At 49.9% G+C, this 21,984-nt stretch overlaps 1 protein-coding gene across 2 annotated transcripts in view; it reads left to right on the top strand.

The window, feature by feature from the left end:
* The first annotated feature begins 321 nt into the window (after positions 1-321).
* The window catches only part of PPP5C (protein phosphatase 5 catalytic subunit), a 43,866-nt gene continuing 22,203 nt past the window's right edge, over positions 322-21,984 (top strand). The window contains exons 1-2 of one of the 2 annotated variants that reach the window (XM_055249883.2): positions 322-690; positions 7,138-7,379. In XM_055249883.2, the coding sequence (XP_055105858.1) occupies positions 570-690; positions 7,138-7,379 (363 nt within the window). In that variant the 5' untranslated portion in view covers positions 322-569. The remainder of the gene's footprint in view (positions 691-7,137; positions 7,380-21,984) is intronic. The other variant, XM_055249882.2, reaches the window with a different exon arrangement.

Raw genomic sequence — 21,984 nt, 5'->3', positions numbered from 1 at the left:
AAAAACACTGACCCCCAAGGTTGGACCCTTTTTGGCTTGAGAAACCACCCATTTTTCAGAGATGGGTAACAGGCCCTAGAGAGGAAGGGAAGATTTGTTCAAGGTCACACAGCTAGCTGACAATAGGGCTCGACGCCCGGGTCCGGCTCCGCGTAGGGCATGGCGTTACCTTGCAAAGCAGCCACACCCGCCAGCGACATTCACAACCCACCCCCCAACCCTAGAGGACAGCGGGGAAATCCCACTTTAAGAACCGAGAAACTTTTTACAGCCTTGGAACACGGTAACTTTGGGAGCAGAGGCCACACCAGGTCTGTTTCCCCGCGCGCCCCTTCTCTCATTCCCTATTGGCTCTCTCTACCAGGGGTACCGTCTGGGGACCCTCTGGTCACCTTGTCCTCCGCGCGCTCTATGGCGAAAGGGACCTGCGCAGGCGCGTGAAAGGCGCCTTCAGGGCCCGCGCTTTACGACACTTGTGCGGCAGCGGCGGCGGCCACCGGGCGCTCCTTCGCGACGGTTCGGCCGGGTGCCGCTGGCGGCCGTTGCCAGGGTAGGGGTCGCTTTGCGGCATGGCGATGGCGGAGGGCGAGCGGACTGAGTGTGCTGAGCCCCCCCGGGACGAACCCCCGGCTGACGGCGCTCTGAAGCGGGCAGAGGAGCTCAAGACTCAGGCCAATGACTACTTCAAAGGTGCGCCCGCCTGGCAGGGAGGGTGGACAGTGGCCCAGGTCGAGGGGCGCCGGGCCCGCGCGGAACCATGGCAACGCGGAGCTGCAGCCTGGGCGCGGGGCAGACACTACCAAGTGACTGGGCGTAGGGAGGCCCAGGATGGCGCTGCCAAGGGGCGACATAGGGGGCTTCGGAGAGCGATACCTAGGAGTGGCGTGCGGAGCGGATGCTACTCGGTGGAGAGACTGAGGAGGGCGCCAATTGTGGGGCGAGAGGGTAACTGGAATGAGGGCGCTACCAAACGTGAGGCCTGTAGAGGGCGCTACCAGGCAGTGACATGTGGTGGGGGAGTGAGTGATGGCGCTAACAAATGGGGAGTCCTGGGGTGGGTGCCGCCAAGTGAGGGGTAGAGGAGGGACACTCCCAATAGAGAAGGCCATCGTAGGGGTGGGGAATGGATCATTAGATGGGGGGAACAAGGAAGTAGGAGATTTGGGCTGACCCGAGGAAAAGGAATGTGATGGTAGGGGCCTTGAGAGTAGGGGTGGAGATTCCCAAGAATAGTATCACTTAGAATATTGAGAGTCAAGTGTGGGTCAGCCATTCATTCATTAACTCAACAAATATTTATTGAGTGCCTGTTATGTGCCAAGGACTGTGCTTGACTCTGGGGATATAGCAGTGAATGAGACACATGTGGCCCTGTCCTTAGCTTGTAATTTTGCAGGTGAACCAGACATGGAAAAAAAAAAAAAAAACAACATGTAAGTAAGTAAAATACTTAAATTGTGATGAGTGCTTTGAAAGCAAACCAGCAGAGTGATGAAGTAGAGAATAAGGGTTGGAGGCTACTTTAGATAGGGTAGTGGGGGAAGGCCTTACTGAGCAGGAGGCATTTAAGCTGAAACTCACAGAGGGAGAACTGGAGAGGAGTGTTCCAGGGAGGTAAAGCAGCCTGTGCAAAGGCCCTGGGGTGGGGAATGAAAGGACACTGGCATGGCTGGGGCTTTGGCTACTTAGGGGGAGACCAATAACCAGATGAGATTAGGACAGAGGCCAGATCATGCAGGGTCTCCCTGAGTCATTGCAAAGACCAGTTTGGAATTTTTTTTTTTTTTTTTTTTTGAGATGGGAGTTTTTGCTCTTGTTGCCAAGGCTGGAGTGCAATGGCGCAATCTTGGCTCACTGCAACATCCGCCTCCCTGGTTCAAGCGATTCTCCTGCCTCAGCCTCCCAAGTAGCTGGGATTATAGATGCACACCACCATGCCCAGCTAATTTTTGTATTTTTAGTAGAGACGGGGTTTCGCCATTTTGGCCAGGCTGGTCTTGAACCTCTGACCGCAGGTGATCCGCCCACCTCGGCCTCTCAAAGTGCTGGGATTACAGGCATGAGCCACCATGCCCGGCCCTACAAGAAGACACATTGAGTAAGTAAGTAAATGGGCCAGTCTGGACTGGAGAAGAATTTGGGCATGATCAAACTATGGTTGGGAATGGAGGAGATCATCTAGTAAGAGGGTCTAGAGAGGGGACTTAGGACAGAACCCAAGTGGAAGAGGGGGAGACTAAGGAGGAGCGCTTAGTGAGGTGGAAAGGAAGCCAGGAAAGATGTCGGGAAGGCTGAGAGAAGAGGGCGCTTCTAGAACAAGGAGCTGGTGCCTTTAGTCCAATGCTGCCAAGGCGAGCACTGGCCATTGCTTTGGCTCCATGGATGCTGGTGGTGATGTTGACAGGAGCAGTTGGTGGGGAGTGATGGGGGTGATGCAGCCAGGAGGTGCTGAAGAGTGAATGGGAGGGGAGGAAGTGGAGACAGCAAATGTTAAGTGTTAGGAGTATTGGTTCTGAAGGGGAGTGGAGAAATGGGGAAGGGTGGTAAGAAGAGAACATGCACAGGAGTTCGAGACCAGCCTGGTCAACATGGTGAAACATCGTCTCTACTAAAAAAATTAGTCGGGTGTGGTGGCACACACCTGTAGTCCCAGCTACTCGGGAGGCTGAGGCAGGAGAATCACTTGAACCTGGGAGGCAGAGGCTGCAGTGAGGCAAGATCACACCACTGCATTCCAGCCTGGGCAACAGACTCCATCTCAAAAAAAAAAAAAAAGGAGAGAACATGCAGTGTCAGGGAAAGATGGGTTTTTTGTAAGGATGGAAGAGAGTAGAGTCCAGTAGAGATGCAGAATTGATTCTGCACGAGAGAGGGGAGACTTGCAGCAGCAAAACCCTGGAGAATGTGGAAGTGGGAAGGATCTGGAGCCCTGGAAGAGAGTTGGCCTCCAGCGGGAGCAGAAGCAAAGTGTGGAGAAGTTTGATCCGGTGGGAGCCGTGAGAGGGAGGTAGGACCTTGGAAGTCAGATTGGGGAATATGGGTGTCATCCTGAGGGTGGTCGATGCCATGGGAGGTTTCAAGAGCGGGGTGCCGTAGTTCAGTTAGCATTCAGAAAAGATCCCTGGCTTCCATGCAGAGACTGGACTCCAGGGTAAGACAGGAAGGAGTCTAGATTAGTGGACAGGTGAGGGGTGGTGATCGCCAGCCAGGCTGGAGGGACAGAAATAGATTCAAGAAGTGTTTCAGGGAGGAAGTGAGAGCGGCTGCCTGGAGAGAGGGTGGACGGTACTCCACGCAGGGAAAAAAAAAAGAAAAACAGGTGGCAAAGGCCCAAAGGTGAGCAGAGCCTGGCATGGAGGCCGTGAGTGGGGCCACAGTGTAGGAGGCTGGAGGAGGTTGTGATGAGGTTGCAGGGAGCAGATTGCGCAGGGCTGTAGGAAGGAGCCAGGGCTTTCTGGGGTGGGGTGGCGGTAGGGAGTGGGGCTCTGGGGAGCCCTGGGAGGTTCTGAGTAGGGAAAGGACAGGGTCAGGTTTGTGCTTTAGGAACACCCCTCTGGAGGGGCACGACAAGAGGCTGCGAGGCCAGGTGGAGGTTGAGCCAGGAACCTGGGCAGGAGAGGCCACACCAGGGCTGGGTGGGGCTGGAGGGTGAGAAGGGAGTGGCTGGATCTGAGAGATGTTCAGGAGGCTGACTTGGCAGAAGAAATGAAGTGACTGCTGGGCTTTGGGGGCTGAGGGGTGGAGAGGAGTCCAGGATGAGGCTGTCTCAGCTGGGTGATGGGGTGGAAGGTGGACTTCCCTGGAATGGGAGCAGCCTGCATGGGGGTTGCTGCTGAGGCCACATCAGAATGCAGGAGCAGCCATTGTGAGGAGCCCGTTGCCCCCCAGGACCTGGGATCCAGGCTCTCAGGAGTCCTGGGGCTGGGCAGGCAGCCAGAGGGGCCTGGCACTGAGCTGGCACGGAGGAGAACGGCCCTGCTGGCCCAGGCCCCTCGCTGTCTGGCAGGGAGTAGCAGGCACAGAGCCCCAGGCTCCAGGGCTGTGGGAATAACAATAAAAAGAATAATGACAGCTCACCTTAATTGAGCCTTGTGGTGGCGTGGGGTTTAATCCTCCCCAGGGGCTGGGAGATGGCTAGGAGTGGCCCTGTTTGTTTTATAAAGGAAGCAAGGCTCAGAGAAGTGAAACCACTCGCCCAAGGTCAGAGTGTGTGAGCAGCAGGGCCCGGATATCCCCTTCCTCGCCACGTGCTTGGCTCCCACGTTCAGGTCCCTCCCAGAGCTGTACTGGCCCTGTTGAGGAGAAGAGGGGCCCCAGGGCTCAGAGGACTGTCCCCTCAACTGTGGCTAGTTGTTCTGTAAGTTCAGGCCTATTCCAGAAATCCTGGGGGCAAAGCCTCGTTCCCCATCTCATGTCTGAGTCCAAGGGAAGTGTCTCAACTGTCTTCCCCTCTCTGTGGGCCTCAGTGCCCTGCTTCTGTAAAATGGGGGGTGGGGGCTTATGCTTAACCCCTAAGGAGGCTCCAGGTCTAAGAGCTTGTGGGGAGGAAGCAGGCCATGGTTGAGAGCTCAGGCTGCCTGGGTTCAAACCCTGTGTCTTCCTCTACCTGCTTGATGACGCCTGGACAAATGACTTAACCTCTCTGGGCCTCTATTTCCTCGCATCTAAAATGGGGAATGTCTTGAGGCTTAAATATGGTCCTGTTTGTAAAGCGCATAGAACAGGGCCAGGATATGGTATGTGGGTAGACCCATGGAGTACGGGCTCCTCCCATTCCCTCTTGTTCCCTTCACTTCCTCCCTTCATTTAGTCATTCATGCATTCACTTCTTTTGCCTGCTTCTTTTGCTGCAGCCAGTTTTCTTACACAAGTTCGTAAAACCCTCACGGCCACCCAGTGAGGCAGAGCTCAGAAAGAGGAGGCTGTTTGCCTGCAGCCTCAAGTTAGAGATCTGCAGAGCTGGGTGGCAGGCCCTGAGACTCCAGGCTCCCCTCCCTGTGCCACTGGAGTAACAGCTGCCCTATCAGGAGCACAGGCCAGACGGCCTCTGGACCACAGCCAGGAGGCCTGAAGGAGTCCTCAAAGGTGCTGGCATTCCAGGGAGGGTCGGTCAGATCTGGGCTGCCCGGTTCTGCCCTTGCTTGTTTTTGGGAAGTCCCAGGCCCTGCCCTCCTGGGGCTTACAGCTCTGGAGGGACACACTCATTACCTAACAGTGACAATGAGAGTGGACAGGGCTGGCACAGGAGAGCCCAGGGGCTGGGGCAGCCCAGTCGGGGGCCTGACCCAGCCTGGGGGTAAAGGAGGGCTTCCCGGAGGAGGGGACGTGAGCATTTGAAAGATTGCCAGGAGTTAGCCTGGCAAAGAGGATTGTTGTTAGATTGTTGCTGGCCACATCCCCAGGACCCGGCTTCTCCCTTCTGTAATGTCAGTCCCCATTTCTCGGCATCCCTCCTTCCTTTCCCTCTGGAGCCACTCTTGGAGCCTGGGACTCTCTTCTTCCATCTCTTCACCCAACTGACTCCCATCCTCCAGGTCTCAGCCCCAGTGTCCCCTCTGAGCTGCCCCAACCCTAAACACTGGGCACCACTGTCTAGGGATGGATCTGTCTCCTCCACTGGATGGTAAGCCCTGGGAGGGCTGGGCTGTGGGTAGAAGGACTCTCAGAGTGCTCTTGAGAACATTAAAATGGGAGTGAGGGTGGGGACTCTGTTCAGGGCTGCTGGCAGAAGGACTCTAGGAAACCCTAGTCCACAGGGGGTTCCTCAGTAGCCCAGGGATACCCAGGTAGTAAGAGGCAGAGTTAGGGACTGGGCCCAGGCCACCTACTCCTGCCTCTGTGCTTACCCCTGTGCCACGCTCCTGCCCAGAGGTCACCATGGCATGGGGCGTGAGAGTGGGAGCCTTTTGGTCTTGGTCTGGCTCAGAAGGCCCACTTGTCAGCCGGGCACAGTGGCTCATGCCTGTAATCCCAGCACTTTGGGAGGCCGAGGCGGGCGGATCACGAGGTCAGGAGATTGAGACCATCCTGGCTAACACGGTGAAACCCCATCTCTACCAAAAATACAAAAAATTAGCCGGGCGTGGTGGCGGGTGCCTGTAGTCCCAGCTACTCGGGAGGCTGAGGCCAGAGAATGGCATGAACCCGGGAGGCGGAGCTTGCAGTGAGCGGAGATCGCGTCACTGCACTCCAGCCTGGGAGACAGCGAGACTCTGTCTCAAAAAAAAAAAAAAAAAAAAAAAGGCCCACTTGTCACCTGCTGTGTGACCTTGAGCACCGGCCTTTCTTCCCTGAGCTTCAGTCCCCAGATTTGGAGACGGGGGTTAATGCAGTGTCCCTGGGCTTGTGAGAGTTCAGTGAGGGGACCTGTGTGCTGAAGCCCTGCATGGCTCCGGTACCTCACAGCCCCCAGTAGAGACAAGCCTCTAAGGCTGTTTAAGCCTTGGCTCTCCTGCCTGTCAAATGGGCACCAGGGAGGGATCAAGCCTGGCTCTGCAGGTGCAGACAGGGCATTTGACCTTGAGCAAGACCTCCATGGCTTGTCTGTAAAGTGAGCACCAGATGGTCCTTACTCCCGTGGAGACATGAGGATTCCACAGGTCACGAGGTAATGTGCAGGGCACAGCTGTAGCTCATCTCAAATAAAATTGGACCTCTCCTCCTTGGCCAGTGTCACTCCACACTTAGAACATCAGTGTCCAGACCTCTCTGTGCCTGCCCGGGGCCCAGGGATCTGTCCCACCAGCCTCCCTGCCTCATCTGTCCTCCCCCTGCCCACTCCACCCAGCCGCCTCAGCTTTCAGTGGCCCTCAGACAAGGCTCAACCGCCTCTGGGCCTCTGCACCTGCTCTTCTTGCTATCGGAGTGCTCTTCCCTCAGTCTGCTGCTGGTGCCCAGCTTGGGGCTGGAGGGGTGGGCGGGCGGGTGTGTGGAGTCCTGGAGATTGTGGCCGAGAGGATGAGCCCTGAGCTAGGTTGGTTGGGACAGGCAGGCGGGGCAGGCTGAAGAGATGTCTCTGGGCTCAGGGTGGCCCTCAGCTTCCCCATCTGTGAACAGGGAGAGTGGGCGTCACCCAGCCCAGGGCCTGTCCTCACGGGGTTGGAGCACTGCCTCATGCCTCTTCCTCCGTCTCCGCAGCCAAGGACTACGAGAACGCCATCAAGTTCTACAGCCAGGCCATCGAGCTGAACCCCAGCAATGCCATCTACTATGGCAACCGCAGCCTGGCCTACCTGCGCACCGAGTGCTATGGCTACGCGCTGGGAGACGCCACGCGGGCCATCGAGCTGGACAAGAAGTACATCAAAGGTTATTACCGCCGGGCTGCCAGCAACATGGCACTGGGCAAGTTCCGGGCCGCGCTGCGAGACTACGAGACGGTGAGCTGGGGAGTGGGCCAGGCCTGGCACCTGGGCCAGGCCTGGCACCTGAGCCAGGCAGATACTGAGGGCTGGGCTGGCGGGGATGGGTGTGAGGAGCCATTCACTCCTCTGCTTACCACTGACCCAGCCAGCAAGTGCCTGTGGGGCCTTGGGCCAGGCCAGAGTGCCCAGGCCACAGCTCCATTCAGCCATCTCACATTTTGTGACCCTGAGCCAGTTACCCCGCCTCTCTGCACCTTCCTTTCCATATCTGTGAAATGAGGAGAACAAGAGGATCAGCCTCAAGGGTAGCTGTGAGGAAAGGTGAGCTTTTGCTTTTCACACGAGTAGACCAGTACTCGGCCCGGGGTCAGTGTCCTGTGATGGTTCACCTGATGGTTACTGTCATTGTTAGTGCTGGGGCTGGACAGGAGCCACACAGCCTCTCTTCTTCTGGTGGAGCTTGTCTTTCAGGGGCAGGCAGAAAACCCACCACTAAATAGGTTAGCAGAATAACTGCAGGTGAGGATCTGCACTTTGAAGAAAAGAGGAAGGGCAGTCGGGCACGGTGGCTCACAACAGTAATCCCAGCACTTTGGGAGGCCAGGGTGAGAGGATTGCTTGAGCCCAGGAGTTTAAGACAAGCCTGGGCCACATAGGGAGGAGACCTCATCTCTACAAAAAATACAAAAGTTAGCCAAGCGTGGTGGCACGCACCTTTAGTCCCAGCTACTCAGGAGGCTGAGGCAAGAGGATTACTTGAGCCCAGGAGCTCAAGGCTGCAGTGAGCTATGCTCTCACCACTGTACTCCAGCCTGGGCGACACAGTGAGACCCTGTCTCAAAAAAAAAAAAGAGAAAACAGGAAGGGTGATACGCTGCCAGGGACAGCAGACGGATGTGTGATATGCTGATGAGGGAGGGGACCTAGGGCACAGTGAGAATTTACTAGTGCCCTCACCCACCTAATGAAAATCCTGATGGTATGAGGCTCTGCAGAGCGAGCACACACCTTCACACCAGGTATGCTTTGCATCTTCCTTCAGGGAAGCTGGCTGAATCATTGCAGCACCCTGGGATGTGGGAACTGGGATTACTCCCCTTGCACAGATGAGGAAACTGAGTCCCCAAGGGGTGAAGTCACCTGCCCAGTGACCCCCACCTGGTTAGTGGCAGAGCTGGGATTTGAACCCAGGAGGCCTGGCCCTCGGCCTTATCTCTCCCACCTCAGAGTTCGCTCCCTGAGACGGGGACGTGCGCTTGTCCTGCGCGTGGGGACGGTGCAGCAGGGGCTTGGTCAGTGTGTGTCGAGAGGATTGTTATCCTGCCCCCACACACAGACACACTTCACTCCCTCCTTCCGTTGCAACCATCACACTCGGAGCTGCTTCTGTCATGTAGGGAGGGGCAACCAGGGAGCTGGGAGCTGCGAGTCTGCAGTTGGTCAGGGGCTGAGAAGCACGAGTCTGCAGTTGGTGGAGCCAGCTCAGATGACTGGACTGGCTGTTGGCCACTGGCCTGGGGTGGAGGGTGGACTTCAGGCCAGGTGAAGGCTTGAGCTAAGCATGAGTCCAGGGGACACATGTTTGGATGGGGGCAGAGATGTGGCGGGGGGTTAGGGTGACACCTAGAAGGGTGGGGGCAGCGGCAGCAGAGCAGAGGCCTTCCCAGTTTGGGCTCTCAAGCCATTCTTGGCCGAGCCCCTCCCTCATTGTCTCTTGGTGTCCTAGTCTAGAAAATGGTGACAAGAGGAGTGGCTGCCTCTGGATGGCTGTGGCTGTGGCTGTGATGACGTGCTTGAGTAAAGGTCAGGAGCTGCAGGGCTCAGTAATGAGTAACCAAGAAGGACAGTCAGTGTTGGGTTGGGGCAGGGCTCCAGGGGGGAAGGGGGCCTGGGGAGACAGTGAGGTAGAAGAAGGGAGCCCCAAGGACAGGTTTAGGGCAGGGTCTTCGTCACGTGTGGGGCTGCAGGAGCATGTTTCCCCAGGGTAAGGAGCAGGGGCTACAGGCAGGGTCTTCATCAAGTGCGGAGCTGCAAGAGCATCTTTCCCCAGGGTAAGGAGCAGGCTTTTCAAGGCTCTGGCCCAGTCTAGGGCCCAACCCCGCATACTCCCTGAGGCTGGGCTGGTTGGCTTCAGCCATCTTGTGGGTGTGCCCCGTCTGAGCTGTGTCCCAGGCCTGGCAGATGGCAGGGAGTGTTGTGGGGGTGGGGAATTCAGAGCCTTTTACAGAATACCCAGCACCTAAATTGTCATGGCCCATTTCCCCATGGGGGCTCTCCCAGCAGCACTGGGGACCCCCACCTGAACGTGAGGGCTTACCTGTCATCAGGCCATCCATATGCCTGCAGGCCTTCAGCCTTGCTCCTTTCTGCGCAGTTCTTCAGGCTCCATGTGCCCTGGGGCAGTTCATCTTCCCAAGACTCTACCTCCTGCTTGCTGGGTGCTAGAGTTTCCTCCTAGACCAGGAGCTCGCCAGGGAAGCAGAGCTAAGACGTGACCTTGGCCTTGGGCGGGGGAGCCCCCCTTAGCCTCGTTTTCCTCAGCTGTCTGCTCACTCTGGGCCCAGCACTGCTGGGAGCCCTTTGTGCACCTGAATTCAGACTGAGGCATAGAAAGATGTCCCTCTTCCAAGGTCACCCGGCAGGGAAGTGGCAGAGCTGAGACTTGAACCCCTGGTCCATGCTTGTAACTCTTTCTGGGCCACAATCAGTTGAATAGCTTCAGCACTTTTGTCCTCATCAAATAGAGAAGAAAAAACGGTTCATTGTTTGGAGGAAGTGTGTATAAATATTGTTTTGTGGAAATTACTTTTCATTTACACAAGTACAGATGAGTGTTGGGTGTGATATAAAAATCCCTATTTTACATGTGGGCTGCAGGCAGACTCTGAGGTCACCAGTGCAGGGGCTAGAGGGGCAGGCTCTTGGCTCAGTTCGCCTAGGGTCACAGCCAGCTCATATTGGGCAGCAGCTGCATGGCTGCTAGTGCCTTTTTTCTCAGCCTCAGTGTCCTCATCTGTTAAAGGAGGTGAGAATATAGGAATAACAACCAGTGTTTTTCCTTTCTTTGTTTTTTGTTTTTTGTTTGAGAGAGAGTCTTGCTCTGTCACTCAGGCTGGAGTGCAGTGGCACAAATCTTGGCTCACTGCAACCTCTGCCTCTTGGGTTCAAGCGATCCTCCCACCTCAGCCTCCCAAGTAGCTGGGGCTACAGGCGTGTGCCATCAAGCCCAGGTAATTTTTGTAATTTTTGTGGAGATGGGGTTTCACCATGTTGCCCAGGCTGGTCTCAAACTCCTGGGCTTAAGGAATTTGCCCACCTTAGCCTCCCAAAGGGCTGGGATTACAAGCATGAGCCACAGCACCCGGCCCCAAAGTGTTTTTTCTATTCTCTCAGTCAACAATTACACAGAAAGTTTCTGTGACCACTGGTCACGAAAGCGAGTGGAGGTTTCTCCCTACCGGCAACAAAGCAGTCGATTCTGCAGTGGACACCAGCTGGGTGTTCTCTAATTGAATTAATTCTGACACTATCTGTCTAGAGATAGCATTAGATTCCACAGGTTGAGGACTTAGTCCCCACTTGTCCCCCATTTCTGATGTTGATCACAAGACCTAGGTTATTTTGCCGGTGATTCTGACTGGCTATTAATTAGGGTTCCTGTGACCCACTCCTTGGGTTCAATTAATTTGCTAGAGAACTCCCTCCTGGAATTCAGGGAAACATGCTGACCAGCTTATTACAAAGGCTGCTACAAAGGATACAGATGAGGAGATGTGCAGAGCGGCGTGGGGGATGGAGTGCAGAGCTTCCGTGCCCTCTCCTGGAGCACCACTCTTCAGGAACCTCCGTGTGTTCAGCTATTCGGAAGTTCCCTGGACCCAGTCCTTTTGGGTTTTTATGGAAGCTTCATTATGTAGGCATGATTAATTATACCATTGGCCATTGGTGATCAACTTAACCTTCAGCCCTTCTCTCCTCCCGGAGGTTGGAGGGTGGGGCTGAAACATTCCAACCTTACAGGCCCACTTTGGTCATTCCAGTGACCAGCCCCCATCCTGAAGCTACATAGGGGTGGCTAGCCATTAGTCAACATATGAGCATGCAAAAAGACACATCACTTTGGAGATTCCAAAGATTTTAGGAGTTGTGTGCCAGCAAACAGTGCATGATGAATATCAAACACAGTACCACTGGCCACCCGTGTTCTTCAAACACAGTTCCCTCATATCCAAAGAATATACAACTCAAAAGGTACTACTGGCCAGTTTGTCACTAGAACTCCATTAGGTCATTAATAATTAGTCCGTCATATTATATGATTATGTCTCCCAGGGTGAGACCAGTCAGGTTTGCAGGTTTCTATTCAGTCTTGCCAATTTCTAAAAGCAGGCGTGATCTCAGCAAATATATAGCTTCCCCCTTTCACGCATTAGGTATAATTGAGATAAGAGACAATGTCACCTCTTGCTCTGAGCCTCTTTCAAAGTGTTAATGTAATACTGGAGTTTTCTTAATTCATAACTCATTTATTCATTCGTTTACCCTCATAAATGTTCCTCCATTGCTTCATTTATACCTGTTGTCCTAAAGGAAGAAACTGAGGCAAAATTAATATAAGTAGAGATTTTATTTGGGCCAAGGTTGAGGACCAGCCTGGGAGCCTCAAGTCACCTCGGGAAGTGCTCCAGAGAACAGATAAGCTCAACCGTTTAAAGATAAAAGGATAAATCAGGGGAGGAGTGATTACAAAGGGTGTTTTTCAGGAATTCTCATTGGTTTAAAAAATAACATTGATCAGTAATTGGCTCTGCATTATTAAATTACAGGGTGTAAGTGATGGCGTCCGTGTATGGCATTGTGAGGTTGATGTGTAGCTGTCTCTGGACTCTTACTCTTGAGTCCACAGGGTCAGTGGCTTCGGGGGATGAGTTTTTCTCAAGGTGGGGAGTGGGACATGACTGCTACCTCATTCCAGTTCCCCTCTAGGCTCAGTCATTTAAAGGGGGTTTGCATTACTCAAGGAAAAGTTTCTTTTCTTTCTCATTTTTCCCTTTTGGTCAAAATCTTTTTAAAAGCATTGATCTGAGTGTCAGGGTGTCCCTCGTCACTAGGAAGGCTCACTTGAGGACAGGCCTGTTCTGTGTGGGGGAGGGGGAAGGAGATGGCTCAGTGAGGAATTTTCAGTGTGTCCAAAAGCTGAAGTAGGATGGCCTCACAGAGTGGCAAAAAGAAGACCTGAATTAAGTCACTGATTTGTACAGCTGCGTCTGCGTGTCTAGTCATCTCTACTCTTCAAAATACCATGATTTTCATTTTCTCGGAAGTAAAACAAGAAGATTAGTAATTTAAATAGTAGAAATATAATGCACGTAAGGATTATAACGAAAACAAGAATGTATATGCCAGAATGAAAACAAGAGCCTTTTCCAATTAGGGAGCCAACTAAAAACATCATGAGGAAAATGAAATCCAGCTTCTGCTTTGGGTACTTACTGTAGCCAAGATAGAATTCAAGATTCAGTACAAACTGTAGGCAAGTAATAAAAACCCAAAAACAATGGTCAGGGCTAGAATCTAAACACAGATGTGCCACTGAAGCATCATTTTTCCTCTCCAGTCCCCCAGTTTTACCAAAGACACTAATAATAGCAAGACCCATTTATTCTCAAAATAAGTTTTAGTGTTATACTTTATTTGCATAAAGTATAGCAAGATTAGTGACTGACCATATAGACTCCTTTTAAGTTGGCTTTCCGGGAAAATGAGGAATTTCAGATTAGACTTTTTTTTTTTTTTTTTGAGACGGAGTTTTCCTCTTGTTGCCCAGGCAGGAGTGCAGTGGCGCAATCTCAGCTCACTGCAACTTCCGCCTCCCAGGTTCAAGTGATTCTCCTGTTTCAGCCTCCTGAGTAGCTGGGATTACAGGCGCCTGCCATACGCCTGGCTGATTTTTGTATTTTCACTAGAGATGGGGTTTCACCACGTTGGTCATGCTGGTCTTGAACTCCTGACCTCAGGTGATCCACCTGCCTCGGCCTCACAGAGTGCTGGGATTGCAGGCCTGAGCCACTGCGCCCGGCCTGTAAGATACTTTTTGAGAAGAATTAAAGTAAAACAATAATTGCTTGTGTATGACAGAGGACTTAGAACAGCCATGGTTAAAGACTCAGTTGACCAGGAAATTTGGCTATTTCTACAACATACAATTTAACATAATAATCATAATTAATAACTGATAACATATACGAGGACATAGTTTCTTCTTTAGAAATCTATACAATTTTGGAACGTATATTAATGAGACCCATACAAATGTAACAAAAAAGATCAGCACCATTTCCTACGTGACAATACTTCCCATATGGTTTTTAACATCCCAGATAAGCCTAATATGTCTCTCTTGGTCTTCTGGGGTCCCTGACATCCAGAAGTTAGTTCGAGGTCAAAAAGACTTAATTTCAGAATTTGAAGTTAGATTTTTTTGTTTATTTGTTTGTTTGTTTTTTGGAGACAAAGTCTCACTGTGTTGCCCAGGCTGGAGTGCATTGGCACAATCTTGGCTCACTGCAACCGCCGCCTCCCCGGCTCAAGTGATTCTTGTGCCTCAGCCTCCCAAGTAGCTGGGATTACAGCAGGCATGTGCCACCACACCCCGCTAATTTTTTTGTATTTTTTGTAGAGACGGGATTTTGCTACGTTGGCCAAGGTGGTCTTGAACTAGCCTCAAGTGATCCGCTTCAGCCTCCCAAAGTGCCAGGATTACACGTGTGAGCCACCACGCCCAGCCCTGAAATTTGGTTTTGTAAACCCTACAAATGTGTCAAAGGTTTAAAACACTTAATCAAAATAGGATCACACATTACTGTGAAATAATATAGTCATTCATTTAGCCAAAGTGATAATTAGAAGATTTTAAAAAGCAAAAACCTTTACTCTTTGGTAGAGAGGAGACTCACTTTCCCAAATAATCAAAAGACCTAATAAAGACAGCATAAGAGCAACAGAATCTTTCTCTCCCCGTCACCTTTTTTGTTTTTTCTGTGTTGTTTGTTTTTTGGGATTTTTGTTTTGTGTTTTGCAATTTACCCAAAAGGTAAATGAAATTTTTTTTTTTTTTTTTTTTTTTTTTTTTTTTTTTTTTTTTTTTGAGACAGTCTCGCTCTGTCGCCCAGGGTGGAGTGCAGTGGTGCAATCTTGGCTCACTGCAAACTCCGCCTCCCGGATTCACCCCTTTCTCCTGCCTCAGCCTCCTGAGTAGCTGTGACTACAGGTGCCTGCTACCACGCCCAATGTATTTTTTGTATTTTTAGGAGAGACGGCGTTTCACTGTGTTAGCCAGGATGGTCTCAATCTCCTGACCTCGTGATCCGCCCGCCTCAGCCTCCCAAAGTGCTGGGATTACAGGCGTGAGCCACTGCACCCGGCCGGAAAATCTTCTGTTATCTATTATTAATACTACACCAGCCAGGCATGGTGGCTCACACCTGTAATCCCAGCACTTTGGGAGACTGAGGCAGGCGGATCATGAGGTCAAGAGATCGAGACCATCCTGGCCAACACGGTGAAACCCTGTCTCTACTAAAAATTTAAAAAAAAAAAAAAAAGCCGGGTGTGGTGGCATGTGCCTGTAGTCCCAGCTACTCGGGAGGCTGAGACAGGAGAATCACTTGAATCCGGGAGGCGGAGGTTGCAGTGAGGCAAGATCGTGCCATTGCACTCCAGCCTGGCGACAGAGCGAGACTCCATCTCAAAAAAAAAAAAAAAAATACTATACCAAAATCTTGTTCAAAAGAGAAAAACAAATTCTTCCTTTGCATCAATGTATTATTGATGGTAAAGCTAATTTTAATAAAACCTTATAAACAAATCTATCCAATCTCAATCAGCTTTGACCATACAAGATAAGATTTCCATGAATCTTTTATAACTTACAAATTTTTCCATTCTTTTTTCTCCCTACTTTCCATATCTATTCAGTTTATCTCATTTTTTCTTTCTTTTATTCCTTTAATTTAATACAGTCTTTACCTCTAAAATAAGTAAAATTGCTTTTCCTTTAACAAAACCACATCCTCTGTCTTGTGTATAACCTTCCTTACCAAAACCACATCTTAGACATTCTGTATATAGAATTGTTTCTCTTATCACATATTAGAATTTTAACTCTTAGTAACCGTAATTCATAGCAAAAACCTAAGAAGTAAGCAATTTTTAACTGTCAGTCATGTAGCAGTAATTTTTGAATGCAGTCTTTATAATTTTTAGAAATATAGGGTTTCTAGTGGAACAATTTTTCAATGGAACAGGACATTTTTCCTAACAGATCTCAGTATCTTGTTTCTCTAAAATAAGAAGCCAGAAGCCATATTTAGTAGTTATTGTCTTAGCATCATCTCTTATTTGGAAATGATCTAGATATTCAGTGAATATTTTTCATTAATTTAGCTTAGTAAAACCCTAAGGGCATAATTACCAAAAGATTTGAGAAACCTTTTTAAGTAGGCATATTATAAAACATAATTATTATTAAAAGTTCATTTATAAACTTGATTCTATTTATATGTATTTAATTTATTCATTTTTAGCGATTGTTGGGAAAATTTTATGAGACAGACAAATCCAGCCATCATCTCAAGTTAAATTTTCTATTAACCATTTTTTATTATTGTATGTTAGGCAAGTATCATGGAAGTAAGAACCTTAAAGTTAGATACACACATATTTTGCTGGTAACTCAGAAGACAGATTTTATTTTTTATTTATTTATTTAATTTATTTATTATTATTATTATTTTTTGAGACAGAGTCTTGCTCTGTCGCCCAGGCTGGAGTGCAGTGGCGCGATCTCGGGTCACTGCAAGCTCCGCCTCCCAGGTTCACGCCATTCTCCTGCCTCAGCCTCCCGAGTACCTGGGACTACAGGCGCCCGCCACCACGCCCGGCTAATTTTTTGTAATTTTAGTAGAGACGGGGTTTCACCGTGTTAGCCAGGATGGTCTCGATCTCCTGACCTCGTGATCCACCTGCCTCGGCCTCCCGAAGTGCTGGGATTACAGGCGTGAGCCACTGCGCCCGGCCGCCGACATAGTTTTTATTAAACCAACAATTTTAAACTAGTTTTATTTGCCAAAAGATTTACTCCGGTCACGTGAACTTGGAAAATATTTGGGCTTACTTTTTTTTTTTTTTTTTGAGACGGAGTCTCACTCTGTCGCCAGGCTGGAGTGCAGTGGCGCGATCTCGGCTCACTGCAATCTCTGCCTCCCGGGTTCAAGTGATGCTCCTGCCTCAGCCTCCGAGTAGCTGGGATTGCAGGCGCACACCACCACACCCACCTAATTTTTTCGTACTTTTAGTAGAGGCGGGGTTTTACCATGTTGGCCAGATGGTCTCGATCTCCTGACCTTGTGATCTGCCCCCCTCGGCCTCCCAAAGTGCTGGGATTACAGGCATGAGCCACTGCGCCTGGTCTTGGTTTACCTTCTAATTTGTGAGCGCTCGTTTATCTTTAATTTTGTATCATGTAGATAATATACAAAAACATGTATAGACATAACATTTATGTAGACACAACGTATAGCACACATGTTGTACACATGTCTGTATCGATAAGTTACAGAGATCAAGGAGTTCTATGTAAAAGAGAATAGAGCTTTAGACCTGAGAGGAGCCTGTTTACCCACAGTGTGTGGGGCTTCATGCGGATAAACAGAGGTTCCCTCATGTGATACCAAAGTTGGCAGGAGGAAGGAGGGACAGACAGAAGTACATCAAAGAACAGGACTTAGAGGAGCCAGTCAAGGAGATCTTGTTTTCCATAAAGCAATTAAGTTTCACATTATCCTTAGCAAAAATCATGTCAACAAGAAGAAAGAGGGATTGGGTATAGTTAGGAGCAGTTTAAGAAGAGAGGAAATCAGAGAGAACGGAGGTGTCAAAATATATATATGTGTGTGTGTGTGTATGTGTGTGCATACATATATAGCCAAATATCAGCTTTTAATTAAGTCAGCTCTTGACTGTAGAGCTCTTTAAAAACTTTTAATCAGGTTTTAGCCAGGCAGGTAGTAAACATTCAGCCAGATGCCGTGGCTCACACCTGTAATCCCAGTATTTTGGGAGACCGAGGCAGGAAGATCACTTGAGGCCAGAATCCTGGGCAGCATTGCAAGACCTCTTCTCTAGTCTCAAAAAAATGTTTTTAAAGAGATAGCAAACCTACTTGTTTCTTGGCTTTCCCTTTCTAAAATTGACATCAAGGAGTTTACTTTGGGAGGTGGGGCATATTCGTTTATTAGAGGTCTAGGGTAATCATTATTTAAAGCTGTTTGTCTTTTGTAAATCTTGCAGCAAAGTTTAGCAGACGGTTTGAGCATTTAAAGAGTTTTCTGGGGGAGTTTCCTAAAAAAAAAAAAAAATTGTACCTTTCAAATCTCTTATGAGATTGCAGCCAGGACAAACAGGAATTAGGTCTCCATTTGATTTGTCTGGTTCTAAATCCTGCCTTTTCCAATTGTGTGCACAAATACATTAATTTAGGAATTTCAAGACCCTCATTTGGGCTTATCTCACGCCTCTGGGTCCATTTACCTAGGTATTTGCAGGATGGAGCTCCGTAGGTATCAGACATAAATCCAGCTGGTGTTTCGGGACCGGGGCAGGGGGCCTGTCCCTCAAGGCAAAGCTCAGTTTCAATGAGCAGTTTCCTATAATTTTATTTATTTATTTATTTGAGATGGAGTCTCGCTCTGTCACCCAGCCTAGGGTGTAGTGGCGCAATCTCAGCTCCCTGCAGCCTCTGCCTCCTGGGTTCAAGCAACTCTCCTGCCTCAGTCTCCCAAGTAGCTGGGATTACAGGCATGAGCCACCACGCCCAGCAACTTTTTGTATTTTTAGTGGAAACAGGGTTTCACAATGTTGGCCAGGCAGGTTTTGAACTTCTGACCTCAAGTAATCCGCCCACCTCAGCCTTCCAAAGTGCTGGGATTACAAGCGTGAGCCACCATGCCCAGCTAACGTTTGTGTTTTTAGTAGAGGCAGGGTTTCATGATGTTGGCCACGCTGGTTTCAAACGCCTGACCTCAAGTGATCCACCTGTCTCGGCCTCCCAAAGTGCTGGGATTACAGGCGTGAGCCACACACCCAGCCTCCTATAATTTTAGAATTTTCTTCTCAAAAGTGACCAAGGCCCGGACAGTATATTGGGTCGAGGTGTGCCGCTTTGTGGGTGTCACTCTTCCAGGTGTCACCAGTGAATCGTGAGGCGTATTCTTATGTGTCTTGGAATCTCTTATCACCTTGTGGCAGCAGAGTGCTTCAGGTATCAGAGTGACCAGTCCCTTATTCATACCTTTCCAGCTGAGCAAGAGTCCTTACTGGTCTTCGTCCTAATGGGAGGCCCTTTAAGACTCCAACACGTCATGCATGGAAAAACATCCCCATACCTCTGCAAAGTCTCTGGTTGCCTAAAGAATCCAGTGGTCAAAGGGGGCAATTTTCTCTTCTCTTTGAGGCAAGAGGACTTACCCTCATGCAGCTTAGTTGGAAGCAGCTGCAATTTAAAAAGCATGCTGTCTAATTTCAGCCCAGAAGTGCCGCCACCAGTGCCAGAATGCCAGTACTGTGACCCGGGCCTCCTGCTGTGAAGCAGCGGTGGAGAAGGCAGTTTTCTTTTTTTCCCCCTGAAACTCGAATCCCTTGCTCATAGACAAAGATGGAAACCTTCATTCTAGAAAAAGAGAGATAGAAAGAACCACTCAAACAAAGTCTAGACCTCACCTGACAAGAGAGGGGGTCCAGATTCAGGAGCACTCACCCTTTTGCCCCCAGTGAACCTGTGGAGTTGGAGGAACACAGTGGGTTTGTTCTGATACTGAGCGTCGAGTCCAGGGGCACCCAGTGTCTGAGTGGGTAGCTCTGAACCCTGCTCACAGGGCCAGAAAACATTGACATAACTGCAGAAACTGAGACAAAATTAACATAGGCAGAGTTTATTTGGGCCAAGGTTAAGAGAATTGCAGCCCTGGAAACACTTCAAGTTACCTTGGGAAGAGCACTGGAGAACAAGGGAGAGGCTTGTGGTTTTTTGTGTTTTTTTTTTCTTTTAGAGATAGAATCTTACTCTGTCACCCAGGCTAGAGTGCAGTGGCACCATCATTGCTCACTGCAGCCTCAAACTCCTGGGCTCAAGTGATCCTCCCACCTCAGCCTCCCAAGTAGCTGGGACTGCAGGTGCATGCCACCATGCCTGGCTAATTTTTTTCTTTATTGTAGAGATGGGGTCTTGCTGTGTTCCCCAGGCTGATCTCGAACTCCTGGACTTCTGCCTCAGCCTCGTGAAGTGCTAGGATTACAGGTGTGAGGCACCATGCCTGGCCTGCTTGAGCTTTTAAAGAAAAAAAGGACAAATGAGAAGAGGGGTGATTATAAAAGGGGTTTTTCAGGAAATATCATTGGTTTACAGAAATAACATTGATTAATAATTGCCCATCCATTGTGGAACTAGAGGGTGTGAGTTACGGTGTCTGTGGTTAGTGGCAGTCTAGAGTCCACGTAGCATGTGGCTTCAGGCGATGAGTACTTCCCTTAAGTGAGGAGTGGGATATGACTGCTATCCTATTCCAGTGCCTCTGTGGGCCTGATCATTTAAAGGGGCTCACCAGTTAACTTTTCTCACCCACCCTTTTCGAAGCGACATTGGAATTGGCCACTGTGCTGGGTCTAGGTCGTAGGCAGCAAACTAATCTAGCACATGCCTCCCCTTAGATCACTTCCATTCAGATAGGGTACGGTTACATAGGTGCGGGACTAGTGGGCTATTTTTACCACCAGGCTATATAATTGTGTTCACCCCAGTTCAGCCCCAGTTTCGCCAGATGGTGTGAAAGCACAACCCACTCCCATCCGGCCCTTGGGAATTCTGACAGAAGGTTTAAAAACATAGTTATGGTTTCTTAGGAATTATCCCTGCTTCCAGCACTGTAGATAGATGCCTTTGTGCTAGGACCACTACATCAGGTAGGGGAAAGAAAGAAATAAAATTTATAATCACTGTACCAGCGTATTTCTCCCTTGGCTAGAACTGCAGAGTCACACCAACATCTTCCCCAACCCCTCTTCCCCAGATTCTGCATGTAATATTGCTGCTCGGGGAGTTTGAGAAGATGCTGACAGTTTGACTGAAACAGGGATCAGAAGGCGGCCCACCAGGAGTGAGCTGGAGATGCCCGGTCTCTCTTGGTTTAACATAGAGGACAGGGATTCAAAGGCTTAGGGAAATTGGAATGCTTGAGTGGATTTGTCACTTAAAACCCACTCACCCACACTGGAGGGTCCAGAGAACACACCTTTCACCAATACTTTCAGAAGCAGATTTACGAGGGGGCCCCGGCATCCCTGGTTGCACCTCTCTGCAAGCTGGACCTTACGGTGGGAACCGCAGTCACTCAGTTGGAAAACTTACATGCAGTGGGAACAATTAGATCCTGGAGAGGCAGGGACCAAGTGTCAGCACTCAGCTGCTGAAGGCAATATGTCTGTCACGGACACAGAAGCAAATCCACAATTAGAATAATCTGACTGTTGCGCCCCAGTCAGAATAGGGGCTTATGGGGACCTGATGATGAATGGAGTTTTAGCTCAGGTCCAACTCTCAGTGGGTTGAGTGGGTCCCTGGACCCCTCCTGTGGTTATTTCCCCCGTTCCAGCTGCACAATTGGAATAAATGTACTCAGCAGCTGGCGGAAAATCCCCACGTTGGTTCCCTAAGCTGTGGAGTAAGGACCATTATGGTGGGAAGGGCTAAATGGAAGCCATAGAGCTGCCTCTACCTAGGAAAATTGTAAATCAAAACAGCAGCACATCCCTGGAGAGATTGTAGAGATTAGTGCCACCATCAGAGACTTGAAAGCCGCAGGGGCGGAGAGCGTTACCACATCCCCACTTCACTCTCCTGTTTGGCCTGTGCAGAAGACGGCTGCATCCTGGAGAATGGCAGGAGATTATCGTAAGCTTCACCAGGTGGTGACCCCAGTTGTAGCTGCTGTACCATGCGGTTTCATTGCTTGAGCAGGTGAACGCATCTCCTGGACCTGCCATGCAGCTACTCATGTGGCAAGTGTCCTTTCTCCATCCCTGTCCGTAAGACCCACCAGAAGCAGTTTGCTTTCAGTTGGCAAGGCCAGTGCCACACCCTCGCTGCCTGCCTCAGGGACATAACAGTCCTTCAGCCCTGGGTTACAGTTTCCCTCACAGGGATCTTTTCTTTTTAAAAAATTGTTAATGAAATTTTTATTAATTTGTTACCTTTTTATTTTAATAGCTTTTGGGGTACCCGTGGTTTTAGTGGCATGGGTGAACTGTATAACAGGGATGAACTGTATAGTGGCAGAGTCTGAGATCTTAGTGCACCCGTCACCCGAGTACTGTACACTGCACCCAGTACATAGATTTTACCCCTCACCCCTCCCACTCCCCCTTCTAAGTCTCCAGTTTCCATTATACCACTGTGTATTCCTTGCGTACTCATAGCTTAGCTTCCACTTACAAGTGAGAACATAGAGTGTTTGATTTTCCATTAGTGAGTTATTTCACTTAGAATAATGGCCTCCAACTCCATCCA

The sequence above is a fragment of the Symphalangus syndactylus genome, chromosome 17 (assembly GCF_028878055.3).
Source record: "Symphalangus syndactylus isolate Jambi chromosome 17, NHGRI_mSymSyn1-v2.1_pri, whole genome shotgun sequence".
NCBI lineage: Eukaryota > Metazoa > Chordata > Mammalia > Primates > Hylobatidae > Symphalangus > Symphalangus syndactylus.
This window is presented reverse-complemented; position numbering and strand designations above follow the sequence as displayed.